This window comes from Lepidochelys kempii, chromosome 1 (genome assembly GCF_965140285.1).
Source record: "Lepidochelys kempii isolate rLepKem1 chromosome 1, rLepKem1.hap1, whole genome shotgun sequence".
Classification (NCBI taxonomy): Eukaryota; Metazoa; Chordata; order Testudines; family Cheloniidae; genus Lepidochelys; species Lepidochelys kempii.
Window position 1 is genome coordinate 283,989,620 of NC_136380.1, and position 17,449 is coordinate 284,007,068.

The following is a 17,449-nucleotide window of genomic DNA, read 5'->3' on the forward strand; positions in this document are numbered from 1 at the left end:
TGGCTCACCAGCTCTCTGAAGGGTTTCACCTAAAATTGAAAAATGCAGAGGAGAAGATTGAGCATGTGACACAGCAGATGAACAACCTCCAAAGCCTTCACACAGTTGAATCTGAGAAGGAGGGGACCCAAGCTATTTCTTTTTCTCAACCTACAGTGTTTATCTGTGTGTCTGATCATTCTGATCTTTGCTGTAGTTTCAACCAATTTGCCTGGTATTGAAGTTACTGGTCTATAATTGCCAGGATTTCTTCTGGTGCCTTTTACAAAAATTGGTGTTACATTAGCTTTCCTCCAGACACCTGCTACAGAGTCTGAGTGAAGTGATAGATCACGTACCACAGGTAGGAGTTCTGCAATTTCATATTTGAGTTTCTTCAGAACTCTTGGGTGAATGCCATCTAGTCCTGATGATGTTTTATTACGGTTTGAGGTATTCAGAACAAACTGATAAATTTATCTGGGACAGTTCCCCAGATTTGTCACCTAAAAAGAATGGCTCAGGTTTGGGAATCTCTCTCACATCCTCTGCAGTGAAGACTGATACAAAGAAGTCATTTAGCTTCTCTGCAACGGCCTTGTCTTCCTTGAGTGCTCCTTTAGCATCTTGATCATCCAGTGGCCCCACTGATTGTTTGGCAGGCTTCTTGCTTCTGGTGTACTTAAAAATGTTTTGCTGTCAGTTTTTGTGTCTTTAGGTAGTTGCTCCTCAAATTCTTTCTTGTCCTGCCTGCCTTATACTTTTATTTTTGACTTTCCAGAGTTTATGCTCCTTCCTATTTTCCTCAGTTGGATTTGACTTCAAATATTTTAAAGATGTCTTTTTGTCTCTAACTGCTTCTTTTACTCTGTTGTTTAGCCATGGTGACATTTTTTTTTGTTCCTCTTACTGTTTTGTTTGTTTTTAATTTAGGATATACATTTAGTTGAGCCTCTATTATGTTGTTTTTAAATATTCTCCGTGAAGTTTTCAGGCATTTAACGTGTGTGAGTGTTCCTTTTAATTTCCATTTAACTAGTTTCCACATTTTTGTGTAGTTCCTCTTTTTGAAGTTAAATGCTACTGTGGCAGGTTTCTTTGTCATGTTTCCCCCCACAATAATGTTAAATTTAATTACATTATGGTCATTATTATTGAGTGGTTCAGATGTGACCTGTCTCAACTCAGTCTGGTGTATGATCCCACTTTTCCCTTGAGGGGTGGCCAAATAGTATGCTCTCCCCTGGTTGAAGTCTAAGTTATATCTGTCTTTTGTAGTCTTTGTTTATGCTGGCCCTTTTGGTTTTCTATATTAAGCATTCAATAAAACATGTATATATGATCTAGCATGATTTTCCTACAGTCACCACTCATTCTCTCCTTTCTGTCCCTCTTTCTGCCCCCCCCCCTTTTCTCTGTATTTTGGTTCTAAAGATTCCCTTATCTCAGCTGGTCAAGCCCAGTCCAAGCTATAATTTAAATGAGACAGCGAGCCTGAGCAGCTGTTGTTGCTAAAAGTTCTGTGAAAATCGCTGTAGAAACCTCTATAACCACAAAATTAGGCATGCTTCAGAATAGATTGTAAACTGATTTTTTTTCTTCTGATCATACTAAACTACTTGTAAAAGATTGATCCCCTTCTACTCTCTCCTCTTTTGGTTTTAGAGTGGATAGCAAGCATAATTTCTCTTTAAAGATAATATTGGGTCCTTGCCATTTGAAATGAATGGAAATATATACTTTTAAAAATGTAACCTACAATAGAATGCACAGTCCCCACCCCCACTTTAAAAGAATGTTAAGGTTACAAAGTCAAACACTCAAGGGTTAGGGAATGTCCGAGTTAAGGCTGCCTGGGCAATTAATTTGCCTTTCTTGTGCATATACATTACAATACCATGTTTAATTACATGATCACCTAATAATTTTTCCACAAGACCATTCCCATGAACTCCCCTGGCTCTTCATCTGATCCCAATTTCTTTTACAGTTCCCATTCCCACGCCCCAACCTCCTTCCCAGTTTCCCCACCCTGCTTCCTGTCTCCTTGCCTAATCAATCGCAATATCCCCTACACCCCAGCTTCCAATCCTACTTTCTCCTCCAAGCTTCTTGTTCCAATCTACTCCCTCAGCTCCCTTTTCCCTATTGTCTCCATTGCATTCAAGTCAGGGTGTTTTCTCCTCCTCATGGCCTGGGGGCCAGAAAAGGACCATATTGAGAGTACAGGAGAGACAGCTTCTCTGCTCTCACTTTCTGGTGCATAGTGCCACAGTGGTCCACAGCAGCCAGGAGAAGCAATTGTAGGAACAGCCCTGCTCAGGCACTGCAGCCTGAGGCTGGAGCATACTCAGTATAGAGGGAATTTTTGGAAAATTCTCTGCCAAAAGCGAACAAATCTTTACTGAGCCTGTGAGAATTGATATTTTTAGAGGCTTATAACTTGGTCAAATTTGGGCAGTTTTTCACAGGTACAGCGAAAGGAACATCCCTGACACCAGGGCAATTCTCTTGCCAATTTCAAGTTTCCATTCCAAAGAATGGAGGTACTACAGGTTTTCAATGAAAAGGTTGTATGGATTTTTGTAACATGGTCTAAACAACATATTTTCCCATAATCTTGCTTTTGGAAATGGCTGAATCTTTTTTGGTGAAACTTTCCAAAAATATTCAACCCAAGGCAGATAATCAACATGGGAAATTTCAGTCTGAATGGTTAAAATTTGGCAAAGTTACAGACAAGTGAAAATAGAGTCTAACAATGGTAAGTACTGGACAATCATATCTAGAGAGAGCTATCAGCTCTCTGTATAACACATCAGAAAATTTTCTCTAATGGATGACCTGCATCGATGAATTGACTGTTTACATCTAATATTTTTGGTTCAAGAAATGTTGATGACTTCTTCAGAGGATATAGCCAGTATTCTTAGCAGCATTCTTAGCAGCCAATATTCTTAGCAGAATTTCATGAACCACAGTCTCAAACCCCCTTTGGATCAGCTCAACCTGTCAGACCTCTTTCAGAGATTGAGAACTGTGGGGGTGGAGGTATCTTTGACATTGGAACTTTGATATCCACACTCAACAGGCAGGACTCTAGTTTTCAAGGCATAATGTAACTTTTTCTTATGAATCATGGTTATCCTGATGCCCTTGATGAACAGGTCCCCCGCCACCATATTTTTGTTCATCATGCAGTGTAAGGGGTGGCTATCACTCTCCACCTCGGGGATTGCGTCAGTTTAATGTTTCATGTGTCATTGTATGTGAATCACTTTGGGGGCCTTTGTAATTAATTATGCCATACAGTGTAAAAGTACAATGTAAAATGTATGATTGATGATTGCTTATTCGGAGAGCCCTACCAAATTCATGGTCCATTTTGGTCAATTTCACGGTCACAGTAAATCTCATGATTTCAGCTATTTAAATCTGAAATTTCATGATGTTGTAATTGTAGGGGTCCTGACCCAAAAAGGAGCGTTGTGTGTGGGGGAGGAGGGTGTCACAAGGTTATTGTAGGGGGTTGTGGTACTGCTACCCTTACTTTTGTGCAGCTCCTAGTCGTGACGCTGCCTTCAAAGCTGGGCTGCTGGAGAGCCCAGCTCTGAAGGCAGAGCCACAATCAACAGCAGTAAGAAGTAGGGTGGCAATACACCATACCATGCCACCCTTACGTCTGCGCTGCTTCATACAGAGCTGGGCCTTCAGTCAGCAGCTGCCATTCTCCGGCCGCCCAGATCTGAAGGCGGCAACGCAGACGTAAGGGTGGCATGATATGGCATTGCCACCCTTACTTCTGCACTGCTGCGGGCAGGGCGCTGCCTTCAGAGCTGGGCACCTGGCCAACAGCTGCTGCTCTCTGGCCACTCAGCTCTGAAGGCAGCACACAAGTAAGGCTGGCAATACTGTGACCCCCCTAAAATAACCTTGCGACCCCCCCTGCAACTCCCTTTTGGGTCAGGACCCCCAGTTTGAGAAACTCTGGTCTCCCCTATGAAATCTGTATGGTATAGGCTAAAAGCACTCAAAAGACCAGATTTCACGGTCCATGACGCATTTTTAATAGCTATGAATTTGGTAGGGCCCTACTTATTAATATAAAGGACTTTATGGTTCTGATTTCCTTTTTCTTTCCTTTTCTTTGCAGTTCATTGCTTTTGCCTCTTTATTCTTCATCCTAGTTTCAATCACAACCTTTTGTTTGGAAACCCATGAGGCTTTCAATACTATTATAAACAAAACCGAGCATGCCATCAATGGCACAGAGGCGGTTCTACAGTATGAAATTGAGACTGATCCTGCTCTGACATACGTGGAAGGAGTCTGCGTGGTGTGGTTTACATTTGAATTTTTAGTCCGTGTTGTTTTTTCACCCAATAAACTTGAATTCGTCAAAAACCTCTTGAATATCATTGACTTTGTGGCCATCCTGCCCTTTTACTTAGAGGTGGGCCTGAGTGGGCTCTCCTCCAAAGCTGCTAAGGATGTGCTTGGCTTCCTCAGGGTGGTGAGGTTTGTGAGAATCCTGCGAATCTTCAAGCTCACCCGGCACTTTGTAGGCCTCAGAGTGCTGGGCCACACACTCCGAGCTAGCACCAATGAGTTTTTGCTGCTGATAATATTCCTGGCACTAGGCGTGTTGATATTTGCCACCATGATCTACTATGCTGAGCGAGTAGGGGCCCAGCCCAATGACCCATCTGCTAGTGAGCACACACAGTTCAAAAATATTCCCATTGGCTTCTGGTGGGCTGTGGTCACCATGACTACCCTTGGGTATGGGGACATGTATCCTCGGACTTGGTCAGGCATGTTAGTGGGTGCTCTGTGTGCTCTCGCTGGGGTGCTGACCATAGCCATGCCCGTGCCTGTCATTGTCAACAATTTCGGAATGTACTACTCCCTGGCAATGGCGAAACAGAAACTTCCAAGAAAGAGGAAGAAGCACATCCCTCCTGCTCCGCAGGTGAGCTCCCCTACCTTTTGCAAGACAGACTTGAATATGGCCTGCAATAGCACACAGGGAGATGTCTGCCTGGGCAAAGACAGCCGGCTGATGGAACACAACAGATCAGGTAGGACACAATCTCAAATGCATGTCTTCTAAATACTTTATAGACCAGTATGTTTAGTAGGTGTCAGAAAGCATTAAATCTTTCTGCAACTAAAAGATGTAGTTCCCTCCCCTCTCCCTTCACTCCAGTGTTTGCGTGTGTCAGTCTTGTAGATGGCAAAATAGTTACAATGACATTCCCAGGTCTGTGCATAGCTGGTCTATACAGTTTGCTTGCTATGTTGTGAATGCTTTTTCTGCTGATGACATCCACCATTTATTTTGCCTGTTGTTTGTTTCATTGTACTGATGTTCTTTTGTTTTCCTGCATGATTGTGACTATCTGAACAGCTACCGTGTTCCACACAATTGAACTCCATGCTGTTCTGCTTAGTGTTTGTCTCTTGTGTCAGCTTTGCCTATGCCACATAGTGGCATATTATGTAAGATGCAATACAAGAGGAAGTAATTTCAAAGAAACAGGTGCTTTACCTTGTAAAGGACAGCACTCATCGGAAGAATATCGAAAGCTGGCTTCTAGCTTTCAGATTTCTTCCCATTCAGCACTCCAATTCCCTGGCAAGAAGTACTTCCCACATCTGTATTATATGGGACATCACATTGTGTTTTTACTGTTGTGCTGATAATATGACAGATATTAAGTTGAAGTAAAGCTTCTTGGTGAAAAACTGAAAATGGCCATCATCAGCACCACTCGAGATGTCATTTCTCAGCACACATTGAATATCGTTTGAGATTAAAGAACAAAGTTAAGTAGCATTTAGTTTAATTACTATAGATTTGCAGTCACAAGTAGGACTGGTCAGAAAGCAAGAATTCCATTTTGCACAAAAGTTTGAACCCTAACCTCTGGGTTTTAGAATTAGTCTCGCTCTTTCGCGCTCTCAATCTCTCTTGTTGGAACTGTTCCACTTTGTACAAATAATTAAATATTTATTGGGAAAAAGAGAGAGCCTTGTGATTAAAGCACTCACATGGCATGCAGGAGACCCAGCTTCAAGTTCCTGATCTAAATTAGGCAGAGCAGGGTCTTGAACCAAGATCACCTATATTCTTTGCGAGTGCCCTAACTATGTGGCTATTGAGTATTCTGGAGTTGGGCTCTGTCCAGAAATTCCATCATGGACCTGAAAAACATTCCAGATGAAAGTTTAGTTGAAACCAACAAGTTTCTGAAAAAGTTTAGTTTTCAATGAATTAGCATTTTCTGGCAGGAAAAAAAATCTTAAAAAAATCCTGACCAGTTCTAGTCACAAGGCATTTTTTTTTTTCAAATCTGTTAACTCTTATGCTGAACACAGTTGTATTGCAAAGCTCTCATATAAATCATTAGGCTCCTTTTGTAAAGTAAATAAGTAATAATAATGCAAAAACATGCCTTTCAGTGTTGCAGTAGCTGGATCTTGCTCTTTAGAGGGAAGAAGCTGAAAATTGTGACTGTGAAAAGTATCTTAATTCTGTTCTGACATTATGCCACTGCTTAGTCTTAGGTTAAAAGAAGATCAATTAAAGAGAGAGTTCTCTCTTTGAGAGAGAACTCTGCGAAAGTTCTCAAGCAAAGGTAACACAGATTTTTTTAAATTCTAAAGATATCAAAAAAGGGAGAAAAACTTTCAGATGACTGTGTTGTGGGTGGAATATAGTTAGTTTTACAGTGCTGGACTGATACACATTCTCAGACAGCATCTTCAAAGTGTTAATGACAACAGCTTTTCTGTGTCATTGAGTCCTGCTAAAGGCATTCCAGAAGGGAGGAGGCTCTGTGTGACAGCACAGAGAGATAGTTTTAGTGAGTCTGCTGATTTATTTACAAGGTGTTATAATCCTTGAGGTTAGAGAAAAAAATCTTAAAGTGATCTACTTCTGGGTTTTTTTTTTTCTGTCTCTCTCTCTTGGATAGCGCCACCATTTGTGCTCCATATCTAACTTCATTTCTTGTGTAGTTATTGGGATTGTTGTGCATAACTTCAAGGTAGAATATTGCCATTTGTGGCCCCAATTCAGGAAAACACTTAAGCACGTGGTTAAGTGCTTTCCTTAATGGGAATGGTTTCTTGAATTGGGTCCTGAAATGCTACATATTTCTTGTTTTAAAAGAGGGGGTTTTGGGAAAGCAAAAGTGGGTGATGTAGAGAGTCTATTGTGTGCTGAATCTTAACCACACTGACTAAGGACCCCATTTAGCCCTGAGCTATATATGATTAAATGTAACTCCCATTGAAATCAATGTAATTGTGCATTTCAGGGCAGGCTTTGGCCCTAAACATTTATCACTTAATTCCTGTCTCAAAAGTTCTTTTAAAAACTATTCAACAGCAAATGGTCAACATGACTTCTTTTTTAATAAAGAAGATAGTCAAAGAGATGAACACAATATTAAAACAATTATGGCAGACTACTGTTGGAAAGGTTAGAGTCTATAAAGGCATGTAATTCAGTAGAATAGCCTTTTATCTGATGACATTTTATTTTATGTTAAGCTAGTCGAGCCTTAGGAGATATCTCAAATAGGGCTGGGATATTCAAAAGATGATTTGTTCTTGAATAAAACATTTACTTTTGCTCTTTTGCTGCATTTTGTAGTGATTAATGATGAACTGCAATCTTTTTCTTTATTCTTATCATGACATTATTACTGTTTTTTGTACTTGAGTGATGGGAATATCCAGCATTCAACATAAGCTCTTTGTGATGTCTCATTTCCTCATTCATTATTGTCTGTAAATGGGCATGGTGCTTTAACCAGTGTTATCAGGTGAAGACAGTGCAGGAAGTGAGCAGCCACTCTCACCTGGGGAAAGGCACCCACCAATCAGACGTTCTAGTACCAGAGACAAAAACAGAAGAGGGGGAACATGTTTCCTACTGACAACAGGTGATTACACGTGTGCTACTGATGGAGGGATCAGGAAAGGTATGGACTTCTTTCATTAGATCATAAAAGGTCACTCAGCAATGTACTTGTGAAAAGCAAGCTTCAAGTAAAATAAGATGTGAACAACTGCACTATTAGGAAAGATTGTACATCAGTTCAATGCTTTCTTTCTTTCTTTCTTTCTTTCTTTCTTTCTTTCTTTCTTTCTTTCTTTCTTTCTTTCTTTCTTTCTTTCTTTCTTTCTTTCTTTCTTTCTATCCTTTTCTGGTCCTTCCTTTTAGAAAACATTCTTTATTTTCCTCACTCCCCTACCCAAAAGTGCTTTGTGGTATATCTGACAGTCATTCTTCTTGTGTCTTCATTTGTCTGTACCCTACAAGAAAGACTGCAATGTAGCTCTTTCTCATTAAATCACTCATGTGCTTCTTTAAAAATCCCCTAAATCCTCCTGAAAGACAAGTGAATGATCCAAAAACAATAGTTCACATTTAATACTTTTTTAAAAGATAGTTACATTAATGCCATTTAAAGGGGCTGACAAATTGAACAAGCCCAAAGGGTTTTGTATTGAGCACAGCAAAACCTATTCAATAGAGTTTCTACCCTGCCATTTTGGAAGGTATTTGATTTGAAAGCCAAGTTTACGATGTCCCAAGGCAGTTTATCAGCATAGCAATATCACTAAAGGCTGGAAGGTTATTCAGAAATGGAATGGTCTCCACCAGCCAGAATTGTGGTGCAGTGCAGTTAGGGTCTGATCCTGCAGGGTGCTAAACACCTCCTATAAGAAACTGAACATGCTCACGTCTGATTGCTCAGCATTTTGTAGACTCTTGGGTGGGATTTTCAAAAGTGTTCCACATTGGCCTCTTTTTACTGCCATTGACTTCATAGGGAGCAGAGTTAGGCCAAAATTGGTCACTGCTGAAAATCTTGCCCTTAGGCCACATTCCAAAGCTCATACAAGTCAATTTGATTCATTGGATTGACTTCACTAGGAACTGGATTGGGCCCTTAGTGAATTGCAATAATGTGATGGTTTTCAATAACTACATAGGATGCAAATCTCTGAACTGTTATGTGCTACTGCTATCAGAATTCACCTTCTGTATGTTTGCAACTGGATCTAATTAAAAAAAAAGATTTTTGAAACTTAAAAAATTCTTTTGCTGCAAGTTTTCTACCAGTTCTTTCCACAACAAATGTATCTGTCCCAACTGCTTGTTTCATCCAACCGACGAAAAGAGTTTAGTTCTAACTTCTGTTGGTCATTCTACTAGCCACAATGGGACACTATTTTAAAAAAATCAAAAGATCTGAGATCTGAATGCAGAAATGTGAATGTAAGTGTGTACAGCTGCATTTCTGTGCATAACTACAATTGGAGAATAATATGATTATTCATTAATGGGTGCTAGTAACACGAGCAATTGGAGTGATATCATATGCAGGTGTAGGTGTTCAACTGTATATTTTTTGCTCACAGATCCTAGGCCTCTGCCCATTGAGAATTAGAATCTGTAATATGTACTAGATATTTACAATTCTTCAAGAAATTCCTATTTAAAGCCCAGTCTGGCGAGGTACTGAGGAACTCATGCAAAGTGCTCATTACCCTTAACTCCTAATTACTCTGCACCTAGCAAGTTCAAGTGTATAATTTCCATTAGACATTTCAGTGTAACAACATGACATTGGTTACTGTTAACTTGGTAAAAAACACAACTAGAACAGGTCAGAAGAACCAAACTTTTCTCTGCAATAAATTTCAAATGAAAATTCATGGTTCAAAAATTTTCATCTTAAAAATTTGGTGTTTTCTTTTGGTGTTTTCTTTCAAGCTGATGCCAACAAAAAAAAAATTGTTTTGATATAGCTTAAAATATTTTCTTCCAATTTTTTTTAAACAAAAAACCCTGAAAGAAACAACATTTTAAATTTGAAAATTAGATATAAAAATGTTTCAGAATTTCCCCAGGAAATCTGAATTATGTTATTGATATTGACATTTTCTCATGGAAAATAATTGGTTCCAATGTTCCCACCATATTCTTTGGTGGGAATATTTTCTATCTGGAAAATTTTGACTGTCTCTAGCCATAAGAAGAAAAGGAGGACTTGTGGCACCTTAGAGTCTAACAAATTTATTTGAGCATAAGCTTTTGTGAGCTCATGAGCTGTAGCTTGCGAAAGCTTATGCTCAAATAAATTTGTTAGTCTCTATGGTGCCACAAGTCCTCCTTTTCTTTTTGCAGATACAGACTAACACGGCTGCTACTCTGAAATCTAGCCATAAGCTTCACTATAAGCAAAATACTTTTAACCATTGGGCCTGAAGTTTATTCAACACAGATTGTTACTTCATAATCTGAAAGCACTCTCAGGATATCATCAAAATAATTTGAATATTTGAAATTTAATTCACACATCAAATGCCATAGTTTTGCATTTTTTTATTTTGAGTTTCAATGCTTTTTCCTTTCATTGAAGACTCTGACTGACTTCAATGGGTTTTGGATCAAACTCTTACCCCCTGCTTCCATCCATCCTGTGTATTTTTTCCCCACTCTTCAGATCTCATTCTTTTTGTCATAGTATCTTTGCCTTCCCCCACCTATCAGCTCTCTTTTGCTTTTGCCATTTAAAAAAGGGGAAAGAAAACATAACAAAATATTGTCTTTCTAAGTTGAGTAAAAGACATCAACTAATTTCCTTTGAACCTCTCCATCTTCCCATATTGCCAAGAGTATGTTTTCAAGGGATTTGGACAAATATGAATAAAAATAGATTTTTTTTCTCAAGCTATCTCTTTCTAATCTGTGCAAATACCAATAGAAGCCTCTAAAATGAATTTGAAATAAACTGGAGGTTTGTGAAGCATCTCAATCCAACCTGCCCTTGCAATCTGGAGATAACACTGCACAATGTATTAGCAGACTTTGGATTATAGATTTGCTTTTAGCAAATGTTTTCAGTACAACAGTCAGGAAATGTTGAGATTGGGAAAATATTAATTATAATTTTTATTATGTATTATTTGTTTGTGTCCAATATGGTTCACAATGTACTAGGCCCTGTGCAAACACAAAAGAAGACACAGTTTCTGCCTTAAAGAACATGTATTTTGGAGAGACCCTAGCACATAAGACCAGATTTTCCTAAAACTGCTCATCTCTTCCCAAATATGATATAAATACCACCAAACTTATCCTATGTAGAAGATGAGCAAGTAACTGCTCATCTGTATTTTCATCTACGCATTTAATATTCTTCAGCAAGAATTTCATGATTTCATTGCATGTACCTTACATGCAAATGCCCCAGTCCTGCAAACTGCTTAGATATCTGCTTAGTTTTAAGTAAGTAGCATCATTGAGGTTAATAGGACTATTTGTGCTTACAGTTAACATGCACATAAGTATTCTCAGGTTTAGGGCTCACATCTTTTAGTATAAGGCAAAATTTGAAGTAGAATGTGGGAGGAATCATCCTGAAGCGTTTGCACTTTGTGGTATTCTTCTGGATCCTATCCCTGAGTGTTTCTGTACAAACCAATGGGGTTAACTCATTGCTTCATGGGTGGAATTATTCAGGTTTTATTGTCTAACATTAGTAATGTGGATTCCCTCTATTTGAGTTCTAAGACAGTGAGACAATGACGAGCAATGTTTTCCGGTGATTTAAAAGCACAGTCTCTACTAAATTCAAACAAATCTATACGCAGCATAAAGTGGGTAGACTGAGCTGGCAGTACATGTGAACAGAAATGTTTGCAAGTGCAATGTTCCATCCAAATTGTGAGAGTTTTTAGATGTGACTACCCGATTTCAGAATTAATTTTTCATCGCATTAGACTCATGAGCAGTCATGTTGTGCTTTTCATTAGAATCAGTTAAATAAGGACTGCAAATATTGTGATTTAACTTTGCAAATGAGAAAGAAATTGCAAATCTGAAAATTTAGCTATCTTATTATACTTTTATATTCGATGCAAACTCTGAGCCTTAACATTCCTGGAGATAGAGCTTCTTTACACCAACCTCATTTCATCCTCTACATGAATAACTATAAAATTACTTTATATAACTATATAGTTTTCTGTAATTTTAAGGAAAATCTGCTCATATTAGAAACTGGGTTTAACACAGATTATATCTTTCTAACACATTTTTTACAATCTGTTCTTTTAAAGATCTTGAGTATATTACCCAGATGACTCAATCTACAGCAATTGGTCAATAGTACTCTGTGAATGACCAGATCATTACTTGATTTGCACTCAGTTGAACCCTACTAAAACCAATGGAGGTGTGCTGAAAAATAGGTCTAAAAGTATGTAGCACATATGATTTGTGATGGCTTTGTTTAATCTCACTGGAAAGGACAGCTACATTAAGATCCCTTTTTTTCTTTTCTTTTTTTCCCTTTTGTCTCAGCATTGAGCTTTTTGAAGACAAAGTCCCTTGAACCCAAAATAGTACATTTGATTACATTGCATTGTATTGTTTGTCTTTGTCTATTTTTTGGCTGAATTCAACTGATGTCTGTGCATTTTCTCATAAAAGGATATGAAAAATCCCGAAGCTTAAACAACATAGCTGGCTTGGCAGGCAATGCTCTGAGACTGTCTCCAGTAACATCACCCTACAGCTCACCTTGTCCTCTAAGACGCTCTCGATCTCCCATCCCATCTATCTTGTAAACCAGATGGCATCAATCGGCTACATAGCATTAATTCAAATACTGTTTACCACATTATGGAAATAAATGTAGCATTAACTGTAGGCTTCATAAATACAGTATAAATTCTGCATGATATAAATGTCAGTAGTGAGAAATGCCACTTGGGTAGCTGACGATTCTTACCTTGGCTTTTAAGATTGTCTAAAGTAGTGCTTCTCCTTTTATCTACTATATTGTCCTACTTTACCATAGCAATAAAAGGACAGCTAGTAGACTTCATTGGCCAGTATATTCAATAAATAAGTGTATTTTCAGGGAGATATATTAAAAATAATGTGCTTCCAAATGATAATCAATCATGCCATTGGACCTTCATTACTTGTGACTCTAACCCATTCTGAAGATGTCTGGAATCTTGTCTTTGTCACACACAATGTGATTTGGGGCTGATCATTTGCATAGACCATACTGTCTCCATCACCTGACAGCAGTGTTGCAGATTACTGGGACCATAGATGGCTCTGGATGTGTGTTCTTGCATTGTACCATCCTGGTGAAATGAAAGCATTGATGAAATGGTCTGTATGTGGGATTGTTTTTTTGTTGTTTAACCTTTTTAATTTAGTTAAATTATTTGTTTTTAAATGGTTTGATTTCTTGATTAACTTTGGTACTAGATTGTTGTATCAGAGTTCTGAATGTTTCCGGTTGTTTGCACACAGATAACTGCAAAGAGGTTGTCATTACTGGTTACACGCAAGCTGAGGCCAGATCTCTTTCTTAATGGCTTGGGGAAGGCACAAAACATGAAAGAAAGGTAAACACCATCCAGGCTTGCAATCTTAAGCTAGCAAGTGCTGCTTGGTACTGTAGTCATTTTTCTACTCCAGGGTTCTTCAACATTTTCAGAGGCAGAGTGCCATGTAAAAGCAAGGAGATTATTATTTTTATCTGTACAAATATAGGAGGGCAATAGTTCTCAAAAGGGGTTTGACCAGCCTTAAATATGATTCATGAGCTTCATAAATGTCTTCAGTCAGTGTTTTGTTTTGTTTTTCTTGAGGTGCTTTGTTCTATATGTTGTTTCGTCTGTCTGTTTTGCTACGTGTCTGCTGTATTCTTCATCTGTCTCCATAAAGCACAGAAGTACCTTTAAAATGTCCCTATCTTTTAAGATAAACTGTTGAGTACATTTTCTCCTTTCCCCCCTTATTGGTACAGACTATACATTTCAAGTGTAAGTTAATATCCTTTCGCCTACTTAATGTGGGAACTCTGAAGATATTTGAAGTGTGGGATTTGGCAATGATTTTGCCATTCTAACTGGTTGTCTACTGCAGCCACATCAATCCCGCTACCTAGCAACCAACATTCATTACTGTATTCAAACTGTATCCCCTCCAGTGGCTTTTTCTTTCAATTTAAGAAGCAAGAACCTGTTTATGCAACAGTACAAGTGCAACAGTAGATTTGATATTTTTGGCTGGTGAGGAAAAAAAACACCCAACAACATAGTCTTACGGAAGAAGGGGGGAAAAAGAGCTAAACCAAGTCTTAAGAGATCCTTGAGATTGTTGAATAATCCCTGACTGTCATATGTTTTATTTTTCTTGTTAGGATGAGAAATAACTTTTATTGTTGACCATGTAACATGTTCTTCTGTATATAGCCTAGCCCTACAGCATGACCTGCATGTCAAACTTCTTGTACTATAATATCTTTATCAAAGTATACATTTCTGATATTTAGAGATGTACATTGATTTAGTTTTGGTAAAACATTGCCAATAGAGAGAGATAATTGCAAACAGCTTTTTAGCAAAGAAATTAATATAATATCTGGTGCTGCTGTTATATTGACTACAGTGTTGTACAGAATTTATCATGGATTTTTGACTGCTGAAAAAGGGACAATGGAATTTAGCCATACCAAGGACTGTACTGGAAAGAGACTACTGCTGCTGAATGGGCCATGATAAACAACTCGTGCACTGAACAGGTCTTTGCGCTGTCACACGGGAAGTAGAGATTATTATGAAGATGAAGGACTGATTTCAATTGCTGCTGCCAGTGGAAGAGGTGACTAGTCACTGTTGATGAGTCAGCTGTAAATACAATGTGTGTGCATGGAATATCAGCTTTTGCCATTTATGTCAGAGGAAGCTGAATTCAAAGTCATCAGATCTCAGACTCCATGCAAAGGCCCACATGCCTCTCTCTGTGTATTCTTCCTGGTTCCTGCAGTATGGTCGTGCTCATGCAAAGGCACACACTTATAATGATAAACGATAGTGATGTAAACTACATCTGTCTTCACTTCCCTCATAACAAAGGTATTTTTTTTGCAAAGGTCATGACCGCGGACAGAGTGGGTTTTGCTACAAATCCTTGCTTTCTCAGTTTGCCATATCTATATTTTTATGAATTCCAGTGTACTTGACAATTTTTGTTTACTTTTCACTTCGATAAGAGAAATGTGACTGCAGACAAACATCACAGACTTTGTTCACAGTACACTGTCTTTTTTCATTGTTACCTCAGACTATAAGTATTATGAGATATAAAATTCTGGCAGCAAGAATATTTGTTTTTTTTTAATTCAAACTATCACAGAAGCAACATCAGTAAATTTAAAATATGTATTAAAATTAGATCCTAAAATGTATATTTTGCATAAGAGAGATATTCTTTGATCAATTACTTTTTGTGAGTTTTGTGGTAAATTGATCTAGTCTATTCTATGTCTTTGATGCATTGTAGTTGTTACAGTGTGTTAATTATGTTCTCCCCATCCTATTTAATGAGCTTTTCTCCAGAATCTGTTTGTCATCCTGGTATCCTGAATGTAGGGACTATCCCAGTTGTGAAACTCTGTATCGTGGAACTTTTGTGAACATGTCAAGGTGCATGTACAATCCTGGTGGAAACGAATAGAAATGTAACTAACTGAAATGGAGAATAAAAGGCAAATGATTTGGGGAGAAGCTTGGACCATACCTTATAATGTGGCTCATGCGCTTTCTTTAGGTTAATGGCTTTTGACCATTCTTATGATTCACATCATTCCCCAGACCAGTCCCCTGTGGCACATATGAAGAGCTCATTCAGAGGACTTTTGAGAACTGGGTTTGAATCAGTCTAAAAATATTTCTCTAGGAATCTTGTTTCTTTCCTGTTTGTGATCCCAGGGTTTGTGTGGAAATAAGCACTGGGCTAGTTAATTATAGATTAAATAATAGATCACTGTACCCTGGAGTGTAGTGGGACTAAAATAATATAGGGGTCATGGTTGGTAACCAACTGAACACGAGCTTCCAGTGCCATGCTGTAGATATGAGGCCAAATGTGATCTTTGGATATAAAATCAGGGGAGTATCAAGTAGGAGCAGAGAGGTGGTACTACCTCTGTATGATGTATTAGAGAGTCCTTTACTGGACTACTTTGCCCAGATCTGGTTCCCCACTTCAAAGGGATGTTGAAAAAGTAGAAAGGTTTCAGAAAAGATCTACAAGAATGATTCAAGGTCTAGAAATTTGCCTTATAATGAAAGACTAAAGAAGCTCAATCTATTTAGTTTTTCCAAAGGCTAAGAGGCGACTTGGTCTACAAGTAACTACGCAAAGAGATTTTTGACAGCAGAGGTCTGTTTAAACTAGCAGAAAAAGGCTTAATGAGAGTCAATGGTTGGAAGCAGAAGTTCGACAAATTCAGATCTGAAGTAAAGTGCAAATTTTTAACAGAAAGGGTACTTAATCATCAGAACAATTTACCTAGGGATGTGCGTTCTCCATTGCTTAAAGTCTTTAAAACAAGAATGGATGTCTTTCTAAAAGCTGCAGCTCAAACAGAAATTATGGATTTGATGCAGAAATTGCTGGGTGAGGTTCTGTGACCTGTGTTATGCAGGGAGTCAGTGTACATGACCCTAATGATCCATTCTGGCCTTAAAATCTATGATATTATGAATAAATGTCTCCATATTTTTATAAGGTTGCATTCAGCATCAGATTAACTGTGTTACTTATAAATATTATCATTGAAATATCCCTGTACCACAAGTGCACTATGCAGACTGGAGTTAGAATTCTTAAGGATCACAGTGTAAAAAGCCATGGAGCTTTTTCTATATGAGAAAAGGGTTATTGCTGATAAAGATGGCATTAGGACCCTCAGAAGGAGAAATTAAATTAAACTGTTAAAAGAATTGGGATCAGAGTGATAGCATCATGCTATATGGTTGCTGAAAAAGAAAAGAGGGAGGGAGAATAAATTTGACATGAACATAAACAGCATAATATTTTAATATGAAGATATGAATTAAAAAGTCATGAATGAACTAAATTATCTGAAAAGGAAAGACATTGATTTATCATCGGAGTAAATCAGGCAGAAAGTGAGATAAAGGAAATGGGAATGGAAAACTAATACTAGAAAGAGAAAATGAATATATTAATAGGCCTTATTACAAGTCAGTGATAGGAGTGAATACATAATAGATATTTGAAGACTAATAGAATTAGAAGAAATTCTGAAAAAGCAGTGGTTACTATTAAGTGAAAGTTATCAAAAATATTAGCATTATTCTGCAATCCATTCTTTTGGCTTTCTAATGATTTTTTAAAACGTTTAAATCTAGGAACAGACCAGTTATTTGAAATTATCTTTTAAATGAGAGGTGATTCATGACTGAATAATACTGAAAACTTGGTATATGATCTTCTGCTTTGCGTTTGTGTCCATTATGTCATGATCAACATTTTTGATCACAGGCACCTGTGTGCAGAATTGACAGGTGCACAGTTGACAGATTCACAGATGGGGAGATTCCAGCA

The 17,449-nt window shown here is 38.1% G+C and overlaps 1 protein-coding gene across 8 annotated transcripts in view; it reads left to right on the forward strand.

The window, feature by feature from the left end:
• Nucleotides 1-15,594, forward strand: part of KCNC2 (potassium voltage-gated channel subfamily C member 2) — a 152,873-nt gene extending 137,279 nt beyond the window's left edge. The window contains exons 3-6 of one of the 8 annotated variants that reach the window (XM_073327749.1): nt 4,133-5,060; nt 7,806-7,973; nt 13,340-13,434; nt 14,483-14,568. In XM_073327749.1, the coding sequence (XP_073183850.1) occupies nt 4,133-5,060; nt 7,806-7,973; nt 13,340-13,401 (1,158 nt within the window). In that variant the 3' untranslated portion in view covers nt 13,402-13,434; nt 14,483-14,568. The other 7 variants (XR_013635197.1, XM_073327750.1, XM_073327748.1 and 4 more) reach the window with 7 other exon arrangements.
• The last annotated feature ends 1,855 nt before the right edge of the window (nt 15,595-17,449 follow it).